General features: G+C 46.8%; 1 protein-coding gene across 1 annotated transcript in view; it reads left to right on the plus strand.

Annotated features, from left to right (window-relative positions):
- The window catches only part of MTOR (mechanistic target of rapamycin kinase), a 124,826-nt gene that overhangs the window by 73,475 nt on the left and 25,804 nt on the right, over nt 1-25,547 (plus strand). Inside the window, exons 29-36 of the mRNA XM_068986236.1 lie at nt 9,326-9,401; nt 12,301-12,440; nt 16,550-16,650; nt 18,329-18,444; nt 19,623-19,700; nt 19,888-19,995; nt 23,298-23,423; nt 23,516-23,647. Of these exons, the coding sequence (XP_068842337.1) occupies nt 9,326-9,401; nt 12,301-12,440; nt 16,550-16,650; nt 18,329-18,444; nt 19,623-19,700; nt 19,888-19,995; nt 23,298-23,423; nt 23,516-23,647 (877 nt within the window). The remainder of the gene's footprint in view (nt 1-9,325; nt 9,402-12,300; nt 12,441-16,549; nt 16,651-18,328; nt 18,445-19,622; nt 19,701-19,887; nt 19,996-23,297; nt 23,424-23,515; nt 23,648-25,547) is intronic.

Below are 25,547 nucleotides of genomic sequence, written 5' to 3' on the forward strand. Positions count from 1 at the left end.
GCCAAGAAATCAGGATGGATTTTTACCCAAAATATCTACTCTATTCTGAGTCAAGGTAGTTGAAAATAAGTTTTGGGTTCCGTCTGTCAACCCTCCTCACTTTGTTCTGTTTCCCTGACAGCTTCTTCTCCCTAATGTTCTCTCTCAGATCTCTTCATTTCACTCTGGATATGAAGAAGCAGAAAGGAGGAGAAAATCCTCCAGGCCTCACCAGAAAAGAAGCAGTGCTCATTGTTGTAGAATAAAAAGATAATGGCCAATTTGTCAAGAAGTGTTGACAAGAAAGATAAAGTTGGAAGTAATTAACTGGCTGACATGCTGGGAGTGATGCGCCTGCCAGTGGCTCCCTAAATCAGCCAGAGCCTTGGAAATGTGACAGCCATTCATCATTTTTACAACATGCCTCTGACAGGCCCCTGGGTTGCAAACCTGGCCAGCACAAATCGTGTGCTTTGACACTCCAGGCTCTGCGGCTTCTCAGTGCCTCACGCTGGTTGTGCTAGGGCATTTAGACCCCGTTTATCCAGCCAGGGGGTGCTGGAAGTGATGAGTGAAATGGGACAGCTTGTCCAGCTTATTGCTGGACCCTGTGTCCACCCTCTGGGCGGCTGCTCTGATTCCCAGGGGCAAGCCTGCAGACATCTGCAGGACGAATCCCCAGTGAGCTCCTGCCACACCTTGGTGGCGTAACTGGTGCTGCTCTCACCCGGCCACAAGGGTGTGCCCAAGAGACTGGTTCAGACATAGGATCCAGTGCGGGAGATGTTCTTACACAGCTGTTAAAAAGCTTTTGTGAAGACTCTGGATGAAGTGGGAAATGCCTTTGTGATGTAAAAAAGCAGAATACAGTACTATGTCATCACTCTGACTAGCACTGTGTCTAAAATATGCATTTATACAGAATATGCATAGGCAAAAGTATCATTTTGATATTGTGAACTCCCACCCCAATTTTTTAAATTAAAAAATGTCTTATATATATACACACATGCACACACCTCCCGCTACCAGTATTGAAAGGGGCTTTCCAGTTGGTGCTAGTGACATAGAACCCATCTACCAGTGCAGGAGATGAAAGAGACGTGGATTCAGTCTCTGGGTTGGGAAGATCCTCTGGAGGAGGGCACGGCAACCCACTCCAATATTCTTGCCTGGAGAATCCCATGGACAGAGGAGGCTGGTGGGCTACATATAGCCCATGGAAGAGCCAGATACAACTGAAGCAACTTAGCACATATGGACCAGAATTGAAAAGATAGGAATTTTTATCTGGTGGCTCAGAGGTTAAAGCATCTGCCTGCAATGCGGGAGACCTGTGTTCAATTCCTGGGTCGGGAAGATCCCCTGGAGGAGGAAATGGCAACCCACTCCAGTGTTCTTGCCTGGAGAATCCCATGGACAGAGGAGCTTGCTGGGCTACAGTCCATGGGGTCACAAAGAGTCGGACACGACTGAGTGACTTCACTTCACTTCGCTTTCCGTAATCTACAGTTGTTGGCTTCTGTCTTCTAAATCCTTCTTGCTTTTCACTTTGGGCTGTGCGCGGGCTTTCGCTAGCTGTGGAGCAGGCGCTGCTCTCTAGTTACGGTGTGCAGGCTTCTCATCGCGGACGCTTCTCTTGCGTGGTGCACAGGCCCAGTAGTGGCACCCAGCCTCAGTTGCCCCAAGGCATGTGGAATCAGGGACCAAACCTGTGCCCCCTGCATTGGTAGGTGGATTCTTTTTTTTTTTCCTTCAAATTTATTTATTTTTTTAATTGGAGGATAATTCCCTTATACTGTTATGTGGTTTCTGCCATACATCAGCATGAATCAGCCATAGGTGTACATATGAACCCTTCCTCTTGAAACTCCCTCCCACCTCATCCCACCCCTCTTGGTTGTCACGCAGCACTGGGTTGAGCTCCATGTGTTATACAGCAACTTCCCATTAGCTATCTATTTTACGTTATAGTAATGTTTATATTTTAATGCTACTCTCTCAATTCATCCCACCCTCTCCTGCCCCTGCTGTGTCCGTAAGTCTGTTCTCTGTGTCTGAGTCTCTGTTCCTATCCTGCAGATGTGTTCATCAGTACCAGTTTTCTAGATTCCATATATATGCATTAGTACACGATAGTTGTTTTTCTGACTTCCTTCACTCTGTATAACAGGCCCTAAGTTCATCCACCTCACTAGAACTGACTCAAATTCATTCCTTTCTATGGGTGAGTAATATTCCATTGTATGTATGTACCACAACCTCTTTATCCACTCACCTGTCACAGACATCTAGGCTGCTTCCATGTCTTGGCTGCTGTAAATAGTGCTGCAGTGAACACTGGGGTGCATCTGTCTTTTTCAGTTATAATTTTCTCAGGGTGTATGCCCAGTCATGGGATTGCTGGGTCATATGGTAGTTTTATTCCTAGGGTTTTTTTTGTTTTTTAAGAAATCACCATGCTGTTATACAAATAGATGGATTCTTAACCCCTGGGCCAAAAGAGAAGTCCTATCTTTTTTATTCTTAAGGTCCCACTTTCTCACATACAGATCTGGCAAGTCTTCTAGGTACTATGACAGACATGTCACTTATACCGTGACAAAGGGAAAAGTGGAGACAAGTCAGAACTCTTCACCCTTAATCCACTCTCGGGTAAGGCGTCAGGAGCCCATTTGATGTCGAGGCAGTCCACCTCTCTTGCATCATATTCTTTTTGTCTTCGTGCCTTAGGCCCCCAAGAGTTCCAGGGACACCAAATGTCCCAGCTTTGAAACCTTCCAACAAGGCCAGCCTCCACTTTTTTAATGTTTAGAAGAGGAGTAAAGTTACTTCTCCTAAGTTTTTGGAGCAAGAAAGGAAAGTTTGACCTTCCAGTTCCTGGGTGGTCTCTTTACAACCTGACTGTGGCTGTAAGTCAGGGAACTGTAACGCCTGCTGGTTCCCTCTGCTCTCCCTGCCACCTGCTTTTGAGCTGCCCCCACTGCCTTTCTCTGGCACACATTTCAGTTGTTCTTACCTTGCCTTCTGCCTTCACTGCTGTCCTGCTCAAAAAGGCACTGTCATCCCCTTGAGCTCCCCAGAACCCCAGGGAGCTGCCTATGAAGATAGCAGGGCCCTACAAACCCTGGATCTTCCTGACTCTGTACAGGAATCGAGCGGTTTTGTTTCTAATCACCCATTGGACACAGAGCTGAGTCTTGGTGCTGGAAGAAATGTCAGGGATGGTCTGAAGCAGCTACTGTTCTAAGAGAGAAATAAGAAAGATACAGCTTGATTCAGCTAAGGACCCAAAGCAAGGTCCCATTGGCCTCACAACTTGGCTGGTCAGGAACTCCTCAGCAAGACCGGCCAAGGTCCCCTGTCAGCTGTGTTGCATGTCACCAGCCCAGCACTGAGGGAATTCAGAGAATTCTTCCTTGACAGGAAACCAAATAAAATGCAGACAGTAGTCTGCACTAGAAATAGACAGGAGAGAGAAGGCCCAGAGCCATTTGGGAAGCCAATGCATGACGTTCTCATAAATTCCTGACAGGAGCACCAGGAAGCCTGAGTAGTCCCCCAGATGCCACTGCAGACGCTCCTCGTGTGACTGGCTTTGCTGTGGGTTCCCGCTAGTGCTGAGTGCACCTGCGTCACTTTGCTCTTAGTAGCCAAAGGTCACCAAGACTGAGAGATGGGGTCAATGACCAAATGAACTCTACCGGGAGGAATTCCCAGGCCAGAGGATTTTGGATCTGATGTCAGTCCAGAAGCCTGTGGAACAGTGACTTAGGAGACGATAGAGTTCTCAGGTTTCCCTTCCAGTGGTAGGAATGGCATTTGGATGCTGAGCCGGCGACCCCCCTATCGGTTTGCTAACAAGTTGGGGTTAGAACCTGGAGCAGTTCATGATCTACCCTTTGTTCAGGCGCATCCTCGGTGACACTGGTCGCCACTTGCCTGTGGAAAGCCCTGAGGAAGAGCTCCAAAGGGAGAGTCACAGCAAAGCAGACAGGCCCTGCACGGAGCACTCACTGGCTTCTCGCCCGTCACTCTTGGCAGGAAACCCGCCAAGGCAGTGAGAAGCTCCCTCATGCCTGAGCTCCTTGCTTGCTTACTCACTTTCCCTACATTTGGAAAGAGATTTTTGGATAGTGAAGAAAAGATGCCTGGGGTAATCTGTGTAGTGTAGAAGACAATGAGGCCATTTCTTATTCTTATTGTTAATTTGACTCAGTTCTAGAAAGTGCTTCCCTCACTTGTGAATTTTCCCAGTTTCAAGCTCTTCAACTCAGCTTCCTTTAATAAAAATTAAATCTTGGAGTAGGAGAGGGGAGGTGGAAATGAATGAGTGAATATGTCTGAATAATTGCCTTTTCGCTTCCTGACATCCTAATTCATTGCGTTTTCCTGTCTTCATTGTATTTCTAACACCAGGTTCATTTGTGGGCTCTGCGTTTTATTCTGTGGGTAGGCAGCTTCTGTTTGCTGTATAGATTCGCAACTATATGAAACCTCAACTGGTTGTTCTCACTGGGATATGAAGTAAAATATAAATATACCACAACACTGATGCTTAAGACAGCAGCTAAGCCATCTTAGCCTTCTGGCCTCAGTGGGCATGGAGAGGAGATAGGCCCTGTGGTCGACCGTCATCTCTGTGCTGTTGTGGGCATGTTACTGTCGAAGCCTCCCTCTCTCTAAACTTGTTTGTCAGCCCAACCAGCGTCAGTGAGGTCTGGTTTGTGTCGTTAAGCACTTCTCTGCTATTGGGCTAAGCTTTGAACAGTTTGTCCTTTATAAGCCTCCAGCGTTAATAGGGAAAGACTCCAGGGCACACACGGGAACGTTTATAGAACAGGCTGTGGAAGAGTCCCAGCGAGAGCTCCTCATCAGGGAGGCTTCTGAGCAAAGGTGATCTCTGCACATGAGTCACACATACTGTCTCTCCCTTCAGTCTCATAAAAGCACATCTGAGTTTCAAGGGGGAGTATCTCAAAGGATGGTCTTGCGTCACCCAAGTAGGCAGGCACTGGGGGACTTAGTAGCTGGGAACTGCTGCGTTTCCGTGGAGGCTTACTTATTCCCCACTTCACAGGCCGGACTCTGTATGCCTGGCAGCAGAAAAACCCGCTGTGGCTGCGTGGGGACTGTCTTCCTGGGAGGCATGGAGGCAATGGCTTCTGAAGGGAAATAAAACAGAATGGGAGGGACTTCTCTGGCGGGCCAGTGGTTACTCCACTTCAGCTTCCAGAGGGCTCGGGTTCAATCCCACCTTGCGGAACTAAGATCCCAGAGGGTGGGTGATGCAGCCAAAAAAAAAAATAGGGAATGGGAGCTTAGGAGTCAGAGCAGGGTGTCAACCACAGTATGAGTGAGGAGGCTGAAGTGAAGTGCAGTAGGGCTCCTGTCCTGTATGGTGGAATTAGCTCATGGAGACGTCCCTGCCCTGCTTCCATCTGTTCCCTGCTATCAGTCACTTATTTCACATGTACTTGCTTGGTGCCCACTGATGCAGGGAGTAGACAGCTGACACATTTTCTCCTCCCGCAGAGCTGTACCCTTAGTTATTACTTGAGATCCTTTTAATGGTACAGTTTTGAAGTGAAAGGATAGCCCTCGGGGCTCCAGCTTCTTTCTATGCAAAATGGAGGTGTTAATAGTAGTGTCTGCCTCATAGGGTTAAGATAACACGGATCAGCAGTAGTCAGCACAGTGCCTGGCACCTACGGAGCTCTCAGTAAATTTAGGTATCTTGTTGTTGCTATAATCCTTGGCATCGCATGATGGAGTGCCAGAAGCCATGGAGGAGGGATAAAAAGTTGAGGTCTCAAACAAGGTGGCAGACTCTCTGAAGCACTGAGAGAACCTACAGATCCTCAGCCCTGCGCTTGTGTCCTCCAGCAGCCTTGCAGGCACACGTGGCAGACTCCCCAGAGGGAAAAGGAGAGAGAGGTGCATTAGGGAGAAAGTTCTGTGGGAAAGAAAAATGCAAACAGAAGAGAATTAACAGGGAGAGAACAGCCAATTAACTTGAAATCTCTCCCCTCTGAACAACTGACTGTAGGTATGTACAGTCTCCTTTTTTTCAGGTCCTCAAACCAGAACTTAATTTATCAAAGGGACCCTTTTTCTCTGTTCACGCTCCTTTCTCATGAGTATATTTTAGTCCATTTAGTTAAAGTTGTTTTTCAGTGACTGTCCTTAACTGTTGGACAAGACCTTAGCTTGCATCTCAAGCTGTACGCCCAGTTTTCCTGACCATTGATGGAGGCCTGGTCAGTGGGTCCTCAATGAGCCCAACCCCTCTCCTTCCCACGGGGCTCTGTCTGCATCCTCACCTGCCTCCACACATACTCAAGTGGGAAATACCATACAGGTGACTTACTTGGACTTAAGGAGTTAGGACCATGTGATGAGTTTTCTTGTCACATTTGCAAAGCTATGTTGGTCTGTCCTTAGAGGAGGTAGGTCAGAGTCATTGCAATAGTAAGGTAAAATCTGTATTTCTCCTCTGAGGTCTCTAGTTACAACTTCCTGATTTTGATCTGTTTCTTGTAAAATTCTCCTTTTTATGTATAACGAGTAGGAGAGTGAAAGGGGAAATGGCTTTCGCTTGCTTTTGTTTTTGTTGCTTTATCCCCAGAGGAAGGCGAGTTTTGGTAATGTTTATAAATTGATCTTGAAAATAGAATATGTTCCAGAACATGAGATTGGAAGACAGTTCTTAGAACTCCTGGACTTTTTATGTCTGATTCTTAGAGTTAACTTCTTTTGGTTCAGGCAAAGAACACTTTCCTTATCTTTCTCATCAAGATACTTTATATTCCTACCAGGGCCATCCCAGTAGTCCACATTAGGACTCAAAGTAGTATATAGACTATATCATTATAGATAGTTACATATGATATATTACATATTTCAGTATGAAAGTGTCAGTCATGTCTGACTGTTTGTGACCCTATGGACTGTAGCCCGCCAGGCTCCTCTGTCCATGAAATTCTCCAGGCAAGAATACTGGAGTGGGTAGCCATTTGTTTCTCCAGGGGATCTTCTCAACCCAGGTATCAAACATGGGTCTCCCACATTGCAGGCAGATTCTTTATTGTCTGAGCCACCAGAGAAGCCCAGTATAATATATCATAAGTAATATATAGAATATATATTGGATTTCTTATTTCCTGTCTTCTTATACTGCCAAATCTTTACTTGGGCTCAAGGAATTAGATGATCCCATATATATATACCCAGTAGTGTTAATTACTAATACAGTTTGCCCAGCCCCACATAAGTGAGAACAAAGTTAAGAACTTGACTTTTGAGGCCAAGAGGAATAGGAAGCTGCCTGACAGTGAGCATGCAGTGGAGGGAGTCCCTTCGGACTCAGATTTTCATTCTCAGCTTTGAACTCTCACAGGGCTGCCTAAAGAAAACCATGACGTTACAGCATCATTTTGAAATTAATAATATTTTTGAATCCTGCAGCAGAAAGCTTATGGAAAACATTCAGGTTCAATGCTTTGCTTGGGACCTGCTCAGAAGTGCCAAAGAGTCTGTGCAGTAGATTCCACACAAAGTGACCCATCTACTCCTGTAAGTAAAGGAGAAGGGCGTCTGTACAGCTGCTTTCGCCTCTGGTTGCAGAGCCTGGACCTTGAGCTTGGAGCCCACTCAGATAGTCCTGTTCAAGATGGAACTTGCATGGATGATTGCCTAGTGCTGGCTCAAGTCTGAACATTAGACATATGTTTTTTCTGTACACAAACATATAAGTAAGATTCCAGAAGCTTCTATCCTTGGACAAAAACAGATGAAGGAAGACACACATATAAGAACCTGCTTAGCAATTTTATATCCATTATTTCATTTGATTCCCTAAAGAATGCCGTGAAGGAGATAGATTGCTTCAGGTTGTATGGAGACTGTCCCCATTCATGTGGACCTTGGGGAAAGTCACTGCCCTCCCAGGCCTCAGTCTCCCCAGGAGTAAAACAGGCCTAATAATACCCTTCCCTACCCACTCTCTCAGGGATGCATGAGGTCAGAGGAGCAATAGGTTGGAAAGATTTTTGAGATGTTATTTGCAAACATGAGGCATTCGATTATTACTTTCACAAATGTTAACTTTTCTAGTTCATCAGATTTCTGGGCAGTTCCCTCTCAGTTTTATTGGAAGAAATGTGGTGGAATTTGAATTTTTTAAAATAGTATTTTATAACACCAGTCTCTTGCCATATTACCACGTTGAACCCACGTCCTGGAATTTCCCAAAGCCACTTAAAAATTAATTTGAGTCCAGTAGACAGTTTTTCCTTAGGGCAGTAAATTAGATCCTAGCTTGTTAAACCAGTCTGGACTCCCAAGCTGGTCTGTCACATTTTGCTCCCTACCTGTGAACAGATACGGTCATTATTATCCTATAGTTTTCTCAGGCCTGCTCCCTCCCTCTCTTCCTTCCTTCCCATAAGTCAAGCTCATGTTTAGTGTTGGGTTAGCTGCTGTTTACTTCCCTGTTGGAACAAGGGTCTGAGCCTTGCAGCTCCTCTCCGTTCAGGATGTCTTCACAGCCTCTCTGATGAACCAACTCCAGGCGGCAAGCCTTCCAGCTTTTTCTGCCTAGTTGCCCCAATATAGTTAGAGTCCTTCAGCCCCAACTGCCCTTAGGATGACATCAACAGCGTTGTGTGTGGTTATGAAAAGCATTTCTCCACCAGAGACCAGGCAAGTAAGTACCTTGGGATGTGGTCCCTCCACAGCCTGCTTCAGAGGCAGAGCACAGTCTTGGGAGAGGGACTAAGGGGGCATCGGGATTTGAAAGACAAGGACCCCATCAGTGAGCAGTCGAGGCAGCTGCACAGCCATAGGCCCCAGGGTTCTCTGTCATTGATGTGGATGACCCAGCCTCAGGGCCACTTCTGTGTCTCCCACAGAGCCTGATGGTTTCTATTTGTTTTGGTTATTCTTATCACTGAGACATAAAAGCTAAGTTCAGAGGTACCTCATCTGTTGTGTTGGTTGGAATGATTCTGGAGCCAGGGTTTCTTAGTTCAAAAACAGACGTGTGCTGCCTGACGTCTGATGTCAGAGAGGAAACCAGTCAGTCTGCTGCTTGGAGGAAGGGCCCCAGGCAGGTGAGGCCTCCTGTCCACCAGATGTGGCCCCTTCAAGACAAGGAGTGTGAGGTCAAGATGAAATTATTCAGGCCAAGCTTCCCGAGTGGTAATATAATAGGTAACTGATGTTCTTTCTGCTTCTGTAAGACATTGTCCCCAACATGCTGGTGAGCCATCTGCCCACAAGTGACCCTGCCCTTCCCATACTGCAACGTGTTGAGTGTAACCTCCACATCCTTTTGTTTCCCCAGCATTAATAATAAGCTGCAGCAGCCAGAGGCAGCTGCTGGGGTGTTGGAGTATGCCATGAAGCACTTTGGAGAGCTGGTAAGTGTCTCATTCCTTTTAGAAGAGCAAGGGGCAGCTACCTGGCTAGGGAAGCACTAGGCCACGGCCTTGAGAAAGTTACTTTCCTTTTCTGTTTTTTTCCCAATTATTAATACCCTGATGCTGACTTACCTGTATCTTGAGGTTGAGGGAAGCATATAGAATATGTTCAGGCTCAACAGAGATTGTAAGGACAGAATCTAATGAACAGTAATGACTTGTATTTATCAAATAGCAAGTGCCTAGCTCTTTTCTATGTGCTTTATGTACTTCATCTAATTCAGTCCTCACAGCAACCTGTGAACAGGTACTGTTGTTATCCCATTTTACAAGGATGAGAGGGACTATAGTCCCAACAAGATAACATCCTTACCTAAGCTGACAGAGTAAGTGGCAGAACCTGGTGTCAGAGCCCAGATGTCTAACTGTGACCCGAATTATCTTTGTGTTGTCTAACAGTCAGCATTACCGTTGCCCATACTTGAGGCTCAGTATATACTTAAGAAGAAACCATGACTAATTCTCCGGAAAAAATATGCCATAATTTATACATGATATTGAGGGATTGTTCCATTTCATTATTGCTTATATAGTTTCTTCCTTCCTGCCATCTTTGCCCAACCAATATTAAAATGTTTACGTTACTCTCTGTGGTCTTGGGAGGGTGCTTTGGTACCTTCCTAACCATATATAAACATTGACTTAATCAACTTAACATTGGCTTCCTGGAAGTTCAAGAAGTTCTGGGTCCATATATTTGATGAGGAACCTTTTATTAGTTGCGTCAGTCACTTACTCCAGTTTGCCTTAATCAAGAGCCCAGTGTGTTAGAGTAAAGAAAATTGACTACTTCACTGCCTTATGTAATGGCTGGTCAATGGGACTGAAAATTTTAAGGGAGTATTTTGCCATCTTGAGCACATGCCTATAACTCAACTAAGAAAGCATCTCCAGATGACAAAACAGAAAGGACTGTGTCTCATCCATCTTTGCCACAACCTTGTTTGCAGAGGGAAGAAAGTCAGAAGAGAGGGCGCTTAATGTAGTCCACTCAGACAGAGATGTCCTCTCCTTTGATATCCTTAGAGCTCAGACTGCAGTAGTTGAAACAAGGATTCCACAAACATCTGGTATTTGGGTGATTTTATATGCTGGTGGCTCGGAGTGCCAACCTTAAATGAAAAGATCCCCATCTCCAGGTTCTGAAGGTGGCCATTAGCTCCAGGATTATTGCTAAACCCTGGTGGATTTTCTGTTATATTTAGGTAGCTGAATCATATTAAACTCGACAATGGTTTGCTTTTTCTTGGCAGAGCCTGTGCTTTCTCAGCGCAATTTATGTAACAGCAATCTCATTAGAATTGTGTGTGATTCATTGCTTAAACCTTATAGTTCTTGCAATCTATTGCAACTCAAAATATCCTGCCCCCTACCTGACCTGCTCCATATGCTGCTCCCCCTCCTTTTCTGCTTGTTCATACTGAGTGGGTACCATATGTTAGTACCCACTGTTCCGCCAGTATAGAAATTCAAAATGGGAAATTTACCAGTGTTCCTTTTTAATTTAAGAGTTTTTAATGTTACAGTCTCTGCAGCCACTCTTCTCTAAGTTGTGTCTTTCATATTTAGGCATAGTGGAGCAGTATGATTCTAAACGAGCTCAGGAAATGAAGCTTAGAGCCCGTTTTGGCAAACTCCACTGCACGCGGACACTGGGGCAAAGGCTGTTGTGGCCGCAGATGAGGACAGGGGAAGCGGAGGGGACTGGCTCTGCCGAAGACAAACGAGGGGAAGTAGGCACAGGTTAATGGCCTAAAATAGACGTGACCTCCTCACGGCCGTTCAAGAAGAAAAGATTCTTTCAGAGAGCTTAATTTCACATAGCTGTGAGCATACATGCTACTCAGATTAGAGTTTCATTTGGCAAGGAGGAGGAGCGTAATGGAGAGAATGAATGCGGGCCCTGCATCATGTCACACAAATGCTTCAGATTGTTGTTAAAGCAATCCCTGGAGAGCCGCTCCCTGGCCTGGTAGAGAACTAGTCGTCACCAAGCTGGCGAGGAAGAAGCCCAGAAGACAGACTGGGGTGGCGGCAGATGGAGGGCAGACATAAAACAGTCCCCGGGCCATTCAGAGAACCGTAGTCTGCAGCTCCTAGACTGCAGTGGCTGCTTATTCACGTGGCCAGTACCAAGTGGCAGCGTGGCACGCCATCTGCTGGGTAATGGAATCCGTCCTTTGGCCCCTGCCAGTGATGAAGCTGCCAAGTGCTCAGAGAGGGAACATTGGATGGAAGACTTAGAAGAAGGAAGATTTTTCCAAAGAATTTTAAGTGGCAGTGTTATATTGTATTTTAAATTATTATTTCCTGAAAGTTTAAAAATGTATTAAGTAATGCAGAGAATAAAGAGCTTTTGAAAAGCGAGTTGTTTTCCTCCAGCAAATATGCAGATGTGGCCTGGTCTCTCTGGCCTCATCAGGAAAGCAGCTGCTGGCCCTGCCAGGTAGCCCACTGTCAGCATTCCAGCAGATCCAGGCCTTGGCCTCCTTATGGGAGCCCTTGTCAGGGCTTCCTGCCATCCAGATGATTTGCCCTGTCCTCGCATGCCCACATGCTGGAGTTCTGGTGACTCCTGTTTCTGAGCAGGAAGTGATGGGAAAGATATGGCCTGACAGCTGCTCTCACGTTATCCCCGGGTCGTTCCATCTCTGTGCCAAGGAGCTTGCATCCCCACCAGCACTGCACATACCTGCGGATACTGTGAAGGCCTACTGTGCTGGGGGCGGTGTCAACGCATACAACATGGCATGCTCAGGGGAAGAGAGTCTGTGAATAAACAAAACACAGCCTTGTGTTCTCTGTGCCTCACAGCAGTCCTCTCTTTTCTCCCTGGCAGGAGATCCAGGCTACCTGGTATGAGAAGCTGCACGAGTGGGAAGATGCTCTCGTGGCCTATGATAAGAAAATGGACACCAACAAGGACGACCCAGAGCTGATGCTGGGCCGCATGCGCTGCCTCGAGGCCTTGGGGGAATGGTGAGCTGCAGCGGGATGGAGGCCCAACTGCCTTAGAAAGACTTCTCCCAACGCTCTCTCCCAAGACTCCCACTTTTGCTTTCATTTGTTTTCCCAGGAGGCATCTCTCACTTGGGAGTGTTTTCTCTCTCTTTTGTCTCAGGGATAAATAGATTCTTTTCTTTCTTTCTCTCTATCTCTTTCACTTAGTCTTTGTAATGCTGTAGGACAGGACAGGAGTGGGTGTGTTCCTAGGATCTGCACCTGTTCTTTCTGTCTCTTAACCTGACTGGCTGATGAAGACTTCATATTCTTACTCTGCAACCTTGATTTTTCTTTTTCTCTTTATTACCTGTTGCTAGTGATTTTAGGAAAGAACAGATAACTACTTGCAGACAGTTACTGTACAATTACTGAGAGTACAGGGACAATGATCTGTAGACAACTCTGAAAGATGCACATGAGGGTGGGACAACCTTGCAGTTTTGCTGAAGGAAGGACCAAGGCTGGGAGACAGGTGAAGAGAGTGGAGAGAGGGGAAAGGGTATTGCAGGTGAAAGCAACAGGGATGCTCAGCTAAGAGCATTTGCCATGGTCTTGGTCTGGGGATTTGTTAGGAGATGTTTTCCAGCATGAAGTGCAGTTTTTTTTAAATAGCTAAAATAAAATGCCATACAGTCATTAACTAGTTTAACTACAGTTTTTAATAAATGCCTTACTACCTCCCCAGGAGCAGATCTCCACTTTCTCTTGCTTGTAAGACTGAGGGTCCTCCATTCATTCATTCAACCAGTCATTATTGAGTGCTTGCCCACTGCCAGCATCTGTGCTGGGGCCCTGAGGACACAGTGTGAACAAGAAGGGCACAGCCCCTGCCTTCTCAGAGCCGACAGGGCAGATGACCAGGCCGCTGTAGCACTGAGTGAATGTAGTTATAAAGGAGAAGCCCAGGGTTGGTGGGATAGAAGAAGGGGCCCTGACTTGGAAGGCTTCCAGGAAGAAGTGCTCTAACTCGGGCCTAGACAGTGAGGAGGAATTGAGCACAGTATTACGTTATGTGTTCTGAAAGTTCAGTGTGGCTGTGGGGTCAGGTGTGATGCAGGAAAGAGATAAGAGGTGGGGCAGGAGAGCTCAGCAAGGCCCAGGCCAAGTCGGGCCTGTAGACCTTTATTTAACCAAAGGGCCGTTGCTAGGCCATTCTCCAAACCCTACAGAATTTTTTGTTTTGCATTCTTTCATTCAGTGCCCTGGATTGCTCACTTCTTCCTTTTTCTCCTTTGAAATTCTCTGCATCTTTCAAGCTCCACCTGAACTGTTTCTTCCTCTTGGAAACCTGTCCTGCCTTCCCCCTTTTACGGTTAGAAACAACCACGTCCAACCCAGGGCTGGCTTGGTTGTGAGAAGTGACTTTAGGTGTGATTTTGTCTAACCTCCTCATGTGACAGTTGGGAAACTGAGGCTCGTAGGAGTTCACGTCTCTGCCCTGAGGCCTCTCAAGAGCAGAGTCTTCTGGGCCTCCTGACGCTGCACTTCGCAGTGCCGTCCACCCCTGAAGTCTTGGATTCCTTCCAGCTTTATAATTACCTATAAAAGTGTAAGTGGCCAGTGATGCTGACCAAGGGGTTTAAAAATGCAGCAGAGTAGAAAAGATTTTTTTAAAGAGATGAAAGAAGCAGAATTCTTTTCCTGATCATATGCAGGTTTTTTTTTATATGGTTTATTCAGTCAATTCTATTTAAAGTACAGCTTTTAAATTGCTTTTGCTTTGAGTATATATCCTGAATGTGCCTGAGGCAGGTATTCACTGGAGGTGGCTGTCAGGCACGATCTGGGGTTACCAGTGAGTGGAAGACCCCCTTTCCCCATGCTTATAAGAAATAGCTCCCCCACCCCCAGCTCCAGCCCCAGCCACACCTACAGCCACATGAAGCTAAGTAAGCCCCCTCCCCACACTGTTCCCTTGCGTGGCCTCTGCATCCTGAGAACAGATTCCTTGGGAATGAGATCCCAGACAGCCGAGTACTTAGGTATTGTCGAAGAATGCTCCCCCAGGCTTTTGGCTGATGCTCTAGGCAAGAAAGTCAAAGTTTTGGAGGACCTTTTACCCAAACCTCCTTGGAGTCACAAAGAGTTGTCAGAGAACCTCCTCATGGATGCCCCATAGACAGGCTCATACTTTTTTTTCTATTTGGTTCTCTTCCTCTCCCTGCCTTTGAGAGTTAGGAATTAGTATATTCTGCATTCTTATTTGTAAGAAGTCTTTGTAGGAGAGGAACTCTGCCTCTGTGTACACTGACCATGGTCTGACAGCTGTTGACACAGTCGCAGCTTATCCTCTGGCGGGCCTCCTCTCTAAGATGCTGCTCTGCAGTGCTCCTTGCTTTGTCTCTGGAGGTAACAGTATGTAGTGTTTCACACTGAACTCATTCCCAGGCTCAAGGTGAAGAGCAGAGCAAAATCTCAGGCTTGGAACACAGAAATGGGGTGTCCTGACGAAACAGCAGAGGGAGGCTGAAGTGCCTGTGGCTGTGAGCTGTACAGATTTGAATTCTAGAGTTGGAAGGACCATTCAAGGAGAGAACATCGCTTTTCTTTAGCTCCAGGCAAGATTCCCACCAGAATACACTGCCCAGAGGATCTGTGCTGTGCCCTGAGCCAGTGGTTCTCAAACGGTGGCCCTTGGGTCACAGTATCTGTATCGTCCAGAAACTTCTTGTTTAGTCACTCAGTCGTGTCTCTTTGTGACCACATGGACTGTAGCCTCCCAGTCCCCTCTGTCTATGGGGTTTCCCAGGGAAGAATACTGGAGTGGGTTGGCATTTCCTTTTCCAGGAGATCAAATTTAAGTCTTCTGCAGGAAGAGCTGCTACTAGGAGAACCTCCAGCAGGACCCAGAGTGAAGGTTTCTAGGTTTAGGTGGCAAGAAACCAGCACTGAGGTCATCCAGCTGCTGTCACTGAGCTTCAGTAAGTCCATGGGGCAGGATAGCTGCCCGCCTCCTCCTCTTTTTTATCTTGGCCATGTATTAAGCTAGAATGCTCATGTCCCTGACTGTCTTCATTATGTGCCAGAGAGACAGTGGAAGGTGATGACTGCCAGGCCATGATGCTGGATAGCGGCCCAGCAGTTCTCTTGGATGTGGTCACCAGTCAGCTTCTCGGGGAGCTCAGCCTAGGTCCCTTCAGCATCTTTGTCTCCTCCCCATTCACAGTCCCCCAGGTCACCTTACAATGCACTTATGTCCTACAAGGCTTCTGAGCTGGGCCACTTGGAGCTTGTACCTTTTCTCTTGACTCCAATCCCAATACCAAGCTAAAATACCCTGTAGTATCTCTTTCAGAAAGCAGGAGAGATTGAGGAGTCTCCTGGCTGAGTCTTGAAGCTCACATGAATGCAGGAGCTCGTATTCCCCCACAGAAGCAGAGTTTTGTTTCCTTTCACTCAGAAGTGCCACATAGGAGGGCAGCAGTTTTAACTGCCAACAAGACGTCTCTTCTTGAGGGATTCTGCTCTGTGTATCGAATGCATCTCATTGTCTCCTAGTGACACCTACACTCACAGTCATTGTACAAAATTCCGAGAGTAAGCAGCATCTGGATTTCTGGTGGATGTGACTGTTGAAGAGCCTTCTTCCTCTGCACAGATTGATTTCATTTGAATTTCATTTCAGACTGCAGCCATTTGTATAATACTTATAAGAGCCAGTTGTCCCTATAGCTTTGAGCCCAAAATGATGTCCAGATGTGTCTCTTCTGATTGCTTTCTCTGTAGGCCTGCCAAAGGGAAAGAGCCCAGAGTTCACTGGCATAGGAGAGAAGTTATTTACTATTTATGAAGAGGGCCAGATGTTTAGGACATTTCACGTCGCATCAAGTTAGACACAGTCCCTCTCTTTGATAAACTCATTGTCAGGAAAATTCTGAGCCACCAAACCATAGAAACGACAAATCACCAGACACTTCTCAATTATATCATGAAAGCACTTTTTCTTTAAAGGCTTCCAGATGAAGGCAGGCCCCCATCATCCAGTTCCCCTGCAACCCCCCAGCTAGCCCAAGGGGCTCAAGAGAAAAATGGGCAGGTATTGAGGTGATTTCGGTTAACGCAACTATATAATTCTTTTCCTTCAGGGGGCAGCTTCACCAGCAGTGCTGTGAAAAATGGACTCTGGTTAATGATGAGACCCAAGCCAAGATGGCCCGCATGGCTGCTGCAGCTGCATGGGGTTTAGGTAAGGCTGCCCTCCCAGGCACCCAGTCATGGGGAGGACAGTGAGGCTGGAGGCTCGCCTCTGAGTAGCAAGGCACCGTGGCTGCGGGCAGAGTGTCAGGTCTACAGAAGCATGAAGCCGTTCATGTCCACTTCCACCTCTTCCATCTGTCCTTTCGTCTCATGGCTTTCTTGTTAGACATGCATACAAATCTCTCTTCACAGGGAAGCCAGGGAAAACAGTGTGCAAGCATCAACACGGAGATACTCAGTGGAGTCTGCATTCTGGCTCCATTGTCATAGCCTCTTTCTGAGTTTCTGCTTCGCCTGGGGCCTCTGTGTCGTGATCCAGTATGACTGCTGGAGTTCTACCAGCATGTTTACCCAACAGGAATAATGAAAGCAGTCAGCTGTCTATCTCCTTGATTTCTTAATTTTATTATAGAACTTTCCCAATGATGATAAAAGTAAATGGTACAGTGAGTCCCTATATGCTCTTCACCTCCTCTAGCAGTTACCGACATTCTGACAGTCTTGTTTTCTCTCTTCTCCTTGTAGCCCAACACTAACCCACCTTCCTCACTCCCTGAGTGTTTTCAAGCAGCGATTTCCTTTTAATCTCCACAGAAAAGTGTCATGTTCTGATCTCAGGCACCAGCAGAGAGGATTATCCATGTCTGTCCCAGAAGTGCTCTTGGCCAGAGAGGGAGGGTCCGTGGGTGTCCCAGGTGGAAGCTGCACCTGTGGAGTCCGGAGGAAGATTACACAACATCCGCCTCCATCCCCACCCTCTGAGTCACAGAGCTCACATCCTCTCCTTTCATGAGCTCTGAGCTGGATCCAGAACATTTTTCAGAAATGAATTGCTTCCTGAGGAGTCACTGTTTGTTATTCACTTTTGCCCAGAGGCACAGAGAATGGATACACCGGTGGTCTGGAGTAAAAGGCAGGGAAAGGCCTCATAAAATTGGGGCCCCTGCAGCGTGCAGCTAATGAAGCCAGTGTCTTTTCTGCAGATGGTCTTAGAAATCCTGGCATTTGAGACATGCTCACCCCACCAGGGGAAGCAAATATCTGTTCCCAGATGCCACCATTTCCCCAGCCTGCCGTGATACAGGACTACTGTGCTATGACCTAGCCCATCTTTCTGTTGTAGCAGAGCCTCTTAAAATATTTATCGCCTCCTTCTGAGGCAGAGGTGCTGCCAGCATGAGACGAGTAAACTGTCTCATCCTGTCCCCTGTCCAGATAATGATCCATATCAGTTGTTTGCAGGTAATTTCCAAGGTATCACTGAACTGTGAGATGCTCCACTGGTAGGGGAAAGGTTCTTGGTCTCACTGAGAGAGTCCCCGGGGAGTTCTCTAGGTTAATGAGGTGCTGCACTCCCCCTCCTGACCTGTGGACTCATACTCGTGTAGCTCCTTCCATCTCTCATGGAGCTAACTCCCAGGGGCAGCCACAGAGGCCTGTGTTTGGAAGACAGCTATGGCGTTGTTAAATTGGCTTGTTCAGTCTCACAGAGTATAGCGGCTCTCTGCGGGATTCTGATACATCAGCCTCAAGATTGTCCTATTTGAACCCCAAGCTAAATGCAAGTAACAATGACAAGGCCTATTTGGTATACTGCCTTTAGCCCAGCAAGCTGACCACTCTGATGTTTTCTCTGTGTATATGTGTGTGCGTGTATGCACATGTAGGTCAGTGGGACAGCATGGAAGAGTACACCTGTATGATCCCTCGGGACACCCACGATGGGGCATTTTATAGAGCTGTGCTGGCACTACATCAGGACCTCTTCTCCTTGGCACAACAGGTAAAAATCTACATGTAACCTTTCTTCTAGTATGAAATGGTAATCAAGGGTGCCCAGTCAGCTCCTAGGCATAGGGCACCTGTGTAAACAGGCTCTGGCATTTGGCTCTGTGGGCTCGCTAGAATGGCTTAGGAGCCGAAGACTCAGTGAGAAGACAACTCCTAGCACGTCAGCCACTTTCTGCTCTGAGAGGGACACCTGTTCTGGAAGTTACCATGTAGATTGCTTTTGGAGTTGGCTTCTTGGGTCATCGTGGCCTCCTTTTTACCGTGTTGCTTTAGTGTTCCCTATGGTGGAGAGAAACTGTCCACTAGAGGAGGATTCAGAGAGCAGTGAGCCCCTTGCAACAGAAATCCCACCTCTTCTGGCTGTGAGGGCATGTCACACACTGGTCACCTTCTAGGGAAGCCAGCACTTTATTTGGAAATCCTCTGCTGTCTGGCAGACTAAAATAATGAGGTGATTATACCCACTCTGTCAGGCACCAGACTGTCTTAGGTGAGGTGCTTGGGTGAATGCTCTGAGCACTGCAGGACGGGCACATAATCATTAACCTGAAACGTTCAAAAAAGGAAGAGTTCCCCATGCTGGGGTTTTAACTGATGAAACAGAGAAGCCTCAGACTGCCGTCCTATGACCTCTGGTTTACATGATGTGAAAACAGCCCTGGGCCATTCACATTCCAGACACAAAAGCTCCCATTTACCTGGAGAGGATCGGGCATTTTTCTGCCAGTTTCAGAGACCCTCTCTTAGGAGGACAAGGTGCTTAAAAGCAGGTGGGCCATTTGAGTGCTTGCACGGTCTGTTCTTATCAGTATGCCCAGCAAGAAGTTGAAAGCAGATCGGTCCGCAGGCTGTCCTCTTTGAGATGCGAGAGCACAGTGATTCTCTTTCTAAGCACACGTCTCCCTTCCTTTGTCACCCAAGCTCTAAGACAGTGAGCTTTTGGCTGCCATATATTTCTGTTTTTTCTGAGAAATCAGAGAATGCTTTTATCTGGGCTTTCAAATCAGGTAAAAAGTTTCTTCCCTTCTTCAGTGAGCTTTTCTCTTCATCACTGGGATTTCAGTGAGACAGGGAATTTGTGCATCTGGTGGGGAAACCCAAAAATCACAGTGCACCCCTCAGCTCCCAAGCCTGTAGCTCCATTCCTGTGCTTCTCCCATTCTCTTCCAGTGCATCGACAAAGCCCGGGACCTACTGGATGCAGAGTTAACGGCGATGGCGGGAGAGAGCTACAGCCGGGCCTATGGGGTAAGTGTGGACTGCCTGTGCAGTGCCAGGTTTCCAGCTCAGTTCAGTTCTTTTTGCAGAGTGGGTACATGAGTACACACAGGCTGCTGGGAGTGTGCCTGTGGGACCAGAAGGAATGACTGCAATGAAGCCTGGCTTTCGGATTCTTCATGCTATATTAAGTTGGAATGTGATTTGTTTCCATCAGGCCATGGTTTCTTGCCACATGCTGTCTGAGCTGGAGGAGGTTATCCAGTACAAACTTGTCCCTGAGCGACGGGAGATCATCCGCCAGATCTGGTGGGAGAGACTGCAGGTGAGCCTGGTGGAAGGCCCTGTGCCACCCTCCCCACTCCTCTGATCCCCGCTGGCATCCACTTCCTGCCTCCTCACTGAGGCCCGGTATACATTCAAAGCAGAACATCCACGGGCTTTTCACCTGAGCCTTTAGCTGTGAGAGAATGACCACTTTTCCAGCTTCATTTTACCCTTCTCAGGGAATAAAAGAAAATAATCTTTTTTTTTTTTTTTTGTCCATGCCCCATACCTTGTGGGTTGTTAGTTCCCCAACCAGAGATCAAACCCGTGCCCCCTGCAATGGACGCATGGAGTCCTAATCTAACTGGACCACCAGGAAATTCTTGAAAATATCTTAAACAAGTGACATTATGGCCAGCCAGTTGAGAATCTTGACCTCAAAATCAGTGGTTCTCAACTTCAGCTATGTGATAGAATGACCTGGTACTACGTGCTAAGTCAGTTCAGTCATGCCCAACTCTTTGCAACCCTGTGGACTGTAGTCCTCCAGGCTCCTCTGTCTGTGGGATTCTCCAGGCAAGAATACTGGAATAGGTTGCCATGCCCTCCTCCAGGGGATCTTCCCCACCCAGGGTTTGAACCCAGGTCTCTTATATCTCCTGAATTGGTAGTCGGGTTCTCCACCACTTGCACCACCTGGAAAGCCCAGAATAACCTTGGAAAGCTTTTAAAAATTGAAATACCCAGGTCACGTCAGACCAGATGAACAAAAGTCCTGAGGATAGACCCAGCATCAGTATCTTTCCAGCCTTCCCAGATAATTCCAGGATGTGGCTGACGCTGAGATCCACTGCTCTAAATCCACTTGCTGGCCACCTTTCAGTGGGGGGACCTGATGTTTTCATTTACTAACTTCTGCGGTTTACAGTTCTCAGGTCTTAGTCATGCAATAATCTCTGCAAACTTTTTTCCACCGACGTTTCCCCTCATCGAGAGACTAGTCCAAATTCTCCATTAGTATTCGCATTGTACATTCTGATCATTTTAGCATGAGGAGCTGTTGATTCCCAACCTGGGAGTCAGGAGTCTCAAGTGTTCTTGGAAAGGACAGTTCTCCCGCCCCCTGAGGAAACAGAAGGGAAGTTCATTGGCAAAGCCTGCACTGCTCCAGAAGGCACTTGTCCCCCTGCTCATCATAATCAACCTCCCTCGATTGTCAGCGGTTTACTCTTGATCCAATCCACGCTTAATTCCAAATTCTGTCCCCAGACCAGTCGAAGTTTGTGCTTCCAGCTTTTCAGGCTGTGACAGAGCCTTCTGACTCCAAGTTGCATTCCTGTCCATGGAGTTCTGGGCACATTCCTCTGGAAAGGAAAGGAGTGGGGCAGAGGCTCGCCCATGAGCACAGTCGTTTATGCTCTGAAATGAGCACATGCAGTTCCTTCCCATGTTTTATTAGCAATTATGAAATGTCCAGTGAATGTTTTGGTGGAAAATTGTCTATTGAACCCCAGAAAAGAATTCCACAAAGCCAGAATTTCCCGCTTGTCCACACCCTCGTTTTTCTTTTTTTTTTAAGTGCCTGTAATGGGGTGAAGGGTTTCCAAATCAGAGATCTGATTAATCTTCTGCCCTTCTAACAAGTGGGACTTTGGCCAGCCAGACACTTAGAAGGGGGTGGACTAGATGAGTCTCAGAGAGGGGAGACCCATGTTTGACTTTACTGTGTCCATAATACCATCGTCATCTTAGGCCTTTGTGACCTTCCTACCTGGAGACACAAGACACTTTTTGCTTTCCAGAGCCAAGGGATTTCAGCATGTGGGAGAAGCTGGCAGATGAGAAGTCACTAGAACAGCCACTCAGTGTACTTTGTTCTGTTTTTCTAACTTTCCAAATCATTGTTAACGGGATGAAAGATGATGGTCCAAAGGCTAAAAATACAGTGTTAACTTTGCGGTAGGAATTTGGCTCTTATGGATGGCTTGCTGTCCAAACACTCAACTAACTGCTTAGGCTGGAAGACTGCCGTTTTGTGATCCATTCAGCTGAACTCCCCAGCTGGTAGCTCCCATGGGACAGTATGAGAGGTCAGCCTTACTTGCATGGGGTTCTTTTCTTGCCTTGGGTTCTTTATTCAGACTCAGACTGTGTCCTGTCATGTTTAAAAGCCTGCAGCTGGACTTCCCTGGTGGCTCAGTGGTAAAGAATCTGCCTGCTAGTGCAGGAGACAGGTTCAGTCCCTGGTCTGGGAAGATCCCACATGCTGTGAAGCAATTAAGCCCATTCGCTGCAGCTGTTCAGCTGGGAACCACAACTGTGGAGTCCCCGTGTCACAACTGCTAAGGCCTGCTTGCCCCAGAGCCCATGCTCCACACCAGGAGAAGCCACTGCAATGAAGAGTAGCCCCTGCTCACTGCAGCTAGAGAAAAGCCTGCATAGCAACGAAGACCTAGCACAGCCAGAAATAAATAAAAATTATTTGTGAAGTTATTTTAAAGCCTTCAGCCATTGTTGCTAGACTTTTAGACCTGTCTCCATGGAAGACAGCTTGTTTGGTTTCATGGAATTCTCTGATGAATTGATAGATCCCAGAAACCCGGCCTCCTGTGTGTTCATCTCTGCGTCTGATTTCTGTGGGAAGATGGAGGAGAGGCTCACTGTGTTCTCAACAGTCTTTTAATATAAAATTAACTTGGCCCTTTTATAGTGATTAGTTCACTGTTTTTAATTCAAAAGAATTTATACGTGTGAATGAATGAGGTCTTTTCCCTTCTGTGTATGGTTTTTGATCTGAGATATTTAAAAAAAAAGAAATGAAGAGGAAAGACAAGGCCAAGATCTGAGTGCAGGTTTAGGCTCTAATAATTTAATTATTTAAACTTTTTTTTACACTTAAGTAGTTTTTAAAATTTTGAATGATACATCTTTAATTTTTGTCGACAATAGTCATCTTCAACCAGAGAGACTGAGGCAAAAAAGAGTTAAAAATACATTATTTACAATCCAGAAAATAAATTTAAATAATTTAGTTCACTTAAACTTCACCATAGCCCCATGAAGTTGGTACGGTTCTTACCCCATTTTACAGATCAGTCACAGAGAGGTTAAGTAACTTACCCAAGAGTCACAATAAGTAGTAAGTGGATGGACCACGATTCAGGCTCCAGAGGCCTTGCTCTGTAGCTTCTTGAATTTTGAAAAGTTCCTAAGAGGTGTTCACTCACAGTACCCTTCTCTTGAGAAATACGAGATTATAAGAATGAATTTCTTTTTTTGTTTCGGGGTAGGTTTCACTGTTGCCCATGAGGGGGTGATGTAGCAGAGCACATATCTAATCCTCACTTGTGAACATTCCAGGGCTGCCAGCGTATTGTGGAGGACTGGCAGAAAATCCTCATGGTGCGGTCACTCGTCGTCAGCCCTCATGAGGACATGAGGACTTGGCTCAAGTACGCAAGCCTGTGTGGCAAGAGTGGCAGGCTGGTGAGTGTCCTGCCCCTCTGTCGGGTGGGGGCTGAGGAGGGAACACTGCTCCTGGTCCAGCCCTGTGTCTAACCTGACCACTTGTCTTGAAGGCGCTTGCTCACAAAACCTTAGTGCTACTCCTGGGAGTTGATCCATCTCGGCAACTTGACCATCCTCTGCCAACAGTTCACCCCCAGGTGACCTACGCCTACATGAAAAATATGTGGAAGAGCGCCCGCAAGGTCTGTACCCGACTGCAGCAGCAGACCATGTTTCTGTAGAACAGTCGCCTAATCTGCTTCTCACTGCCTCCTCCAGGCCAGAAAGGAGACAGTGTCCAAACCGCCATGTCAGGGAGTTCGCTTCCATGGGGAGGCTATTTGGGCCAGATTTCAAAAAGTGAATCACATTCGGGGAGATGCACGTATACTCATGGGTCAAACCAATGCATGTATTCACAGTTTTTTTTTATGAGCAGCTAGAATATGCTGCAACAGAAAAAGCACAGTTTCTGGGTTGTGTTTTGTTTTGTCTTTTTCCCTAAGAGAAGTACCCAAAAAAGCAGTGTGTTTATGAAAACACAGACTGAAGCTTTCGTAAGACCAACTTGGTTTTTCAGACTTCTTGTCTCCTCTCCACTCATCAGTTTGGATTCACAAGCAGCAACACCCAGGGTGTAATGCTAGAAACAGTGGGGAAAGTCATCTTGAAGCCAGTGTGGTATTCCTCTGACTTTATTTACAGACAGGGCCTCGGGAAATAGGTGTGACTTCTGGTGGTATTTTTTCTATTTTATTTTTAAAAACAATCTACCTGGCTGATGGTGGTGATTAACCCAAAGTAGGTCCTGGAGTCACCTTCAGCACCTGCTTTGGCTCCTCACCGTCCTCCTAAGGAAACAGAGGAAGGAGTCCCAGCTGTCTTCCCCCTTTTGTGCCCACAGTGTCCCTGAGGTGAGGAAGGAACGCAGAGCAGCCACTGAAGCTATGGCTGTGGGAGACGGGAGAGAGGAGCAGTCAAGTCTGGGCTAACGGCCCACTTGGGAGATCCTTGGGCTGTGGCTGGGAGTTGACCTCTTTTGTGGGTACTGGGTTCTGTGACTCTGAATGCCACCCAGGGTGGGAACCACAGCCGTGCACCCAGGTTCTGGGCCTTTGATTGGGGCATACTTCAGAAGTAATGGCCCAAGTGTCCTTCTCCAAATGTGCAGTTTAAGGTTTTTCTCTGTTGTTGTTGTTTGGGAGGACGTGTTTATTTAGTCTCTGTTCAGTGTGCCTCCCAGGCCAGAGCACTTGTGATTCAAAGCCTGCTCTTCCTCCAGGCAAATGAGAAAAACAGAAGATGCTGGATCTGAATGTAGTCTGGTTTCCTTCCTATGTGTAGCCTCCAAGTCTTTGAATGTCTTGCCGAAGGCAGGCATAAGGAATATCTTGGCTAGTATCTCAACCACAGAGTGGCTTCTTTCAACGTAGGACTACAGCCCAACTTCACAGATTATGGCCTTTTCTTAGGAGCCCACATTCTGGAGGCAGACCACAAAACCACATGGATTAAAAATTTAGAAATCAATTTAAAATTAGGTGCTTGAACTTCAAGCCTGGAGCTAGAGATGCCACATCTTCATAAGAGTTCAGGAGCTACTCCAAGAAGACTGACTATTAATACTAACTGTGCTGATGAACAAGTCATTTTACTTCTCTGAGCATTACGTTCTTCCTCTGTAAGGACTGGACTCTCTGCCTTGCCTCAGTCAGGTAGACATGGGGAAAAGCAGGAAGACATCAGGCAGTAGGTGTATGGCCAGTGTTCTTCTAGAAGAGACAGTTCACAGAATCTAGAGACAGTCTGGTTCCTTCTGGGAAACTTCACTAAGCCAAGAACCTAGCTCTTGCCCACATGCCCCCAGGCAGTCAAGAGCCAGAAGAGTCTGCCCAGCTCACACTCAGCCTAAGAGAAGCCCCATCCTCCAAGTGAGTTTATCTATCTGTAAGAGAGAAAGAATCATTTTCCCCCCTCCTCATTTCCTGGAGATGGAGAAAAGAAGGAGGTTTTTTGTTCTTTTATAATAATTTACTTATTTATGGCTGTTCTGGGTCTCTGTTCCCACACAGGGTTTTTTCTAGTTTCGGCGTGTAGGGGCCA

The sequence above is a fragment of the Capricornis sumatraensis genome, chromosome 14 (assembly GCF_032405125.1).
Source record: "Capricornis sumatraensis isolate serow.1 chromosome 14, serow.2, whole genome shotgun sequence".
Lineage (NCBI taxonomy): Eukaryota > Metazoa > Chordata > Mammalia > Artiodactyla > Bovidae > Capricornis > Capricornis sumatraensis.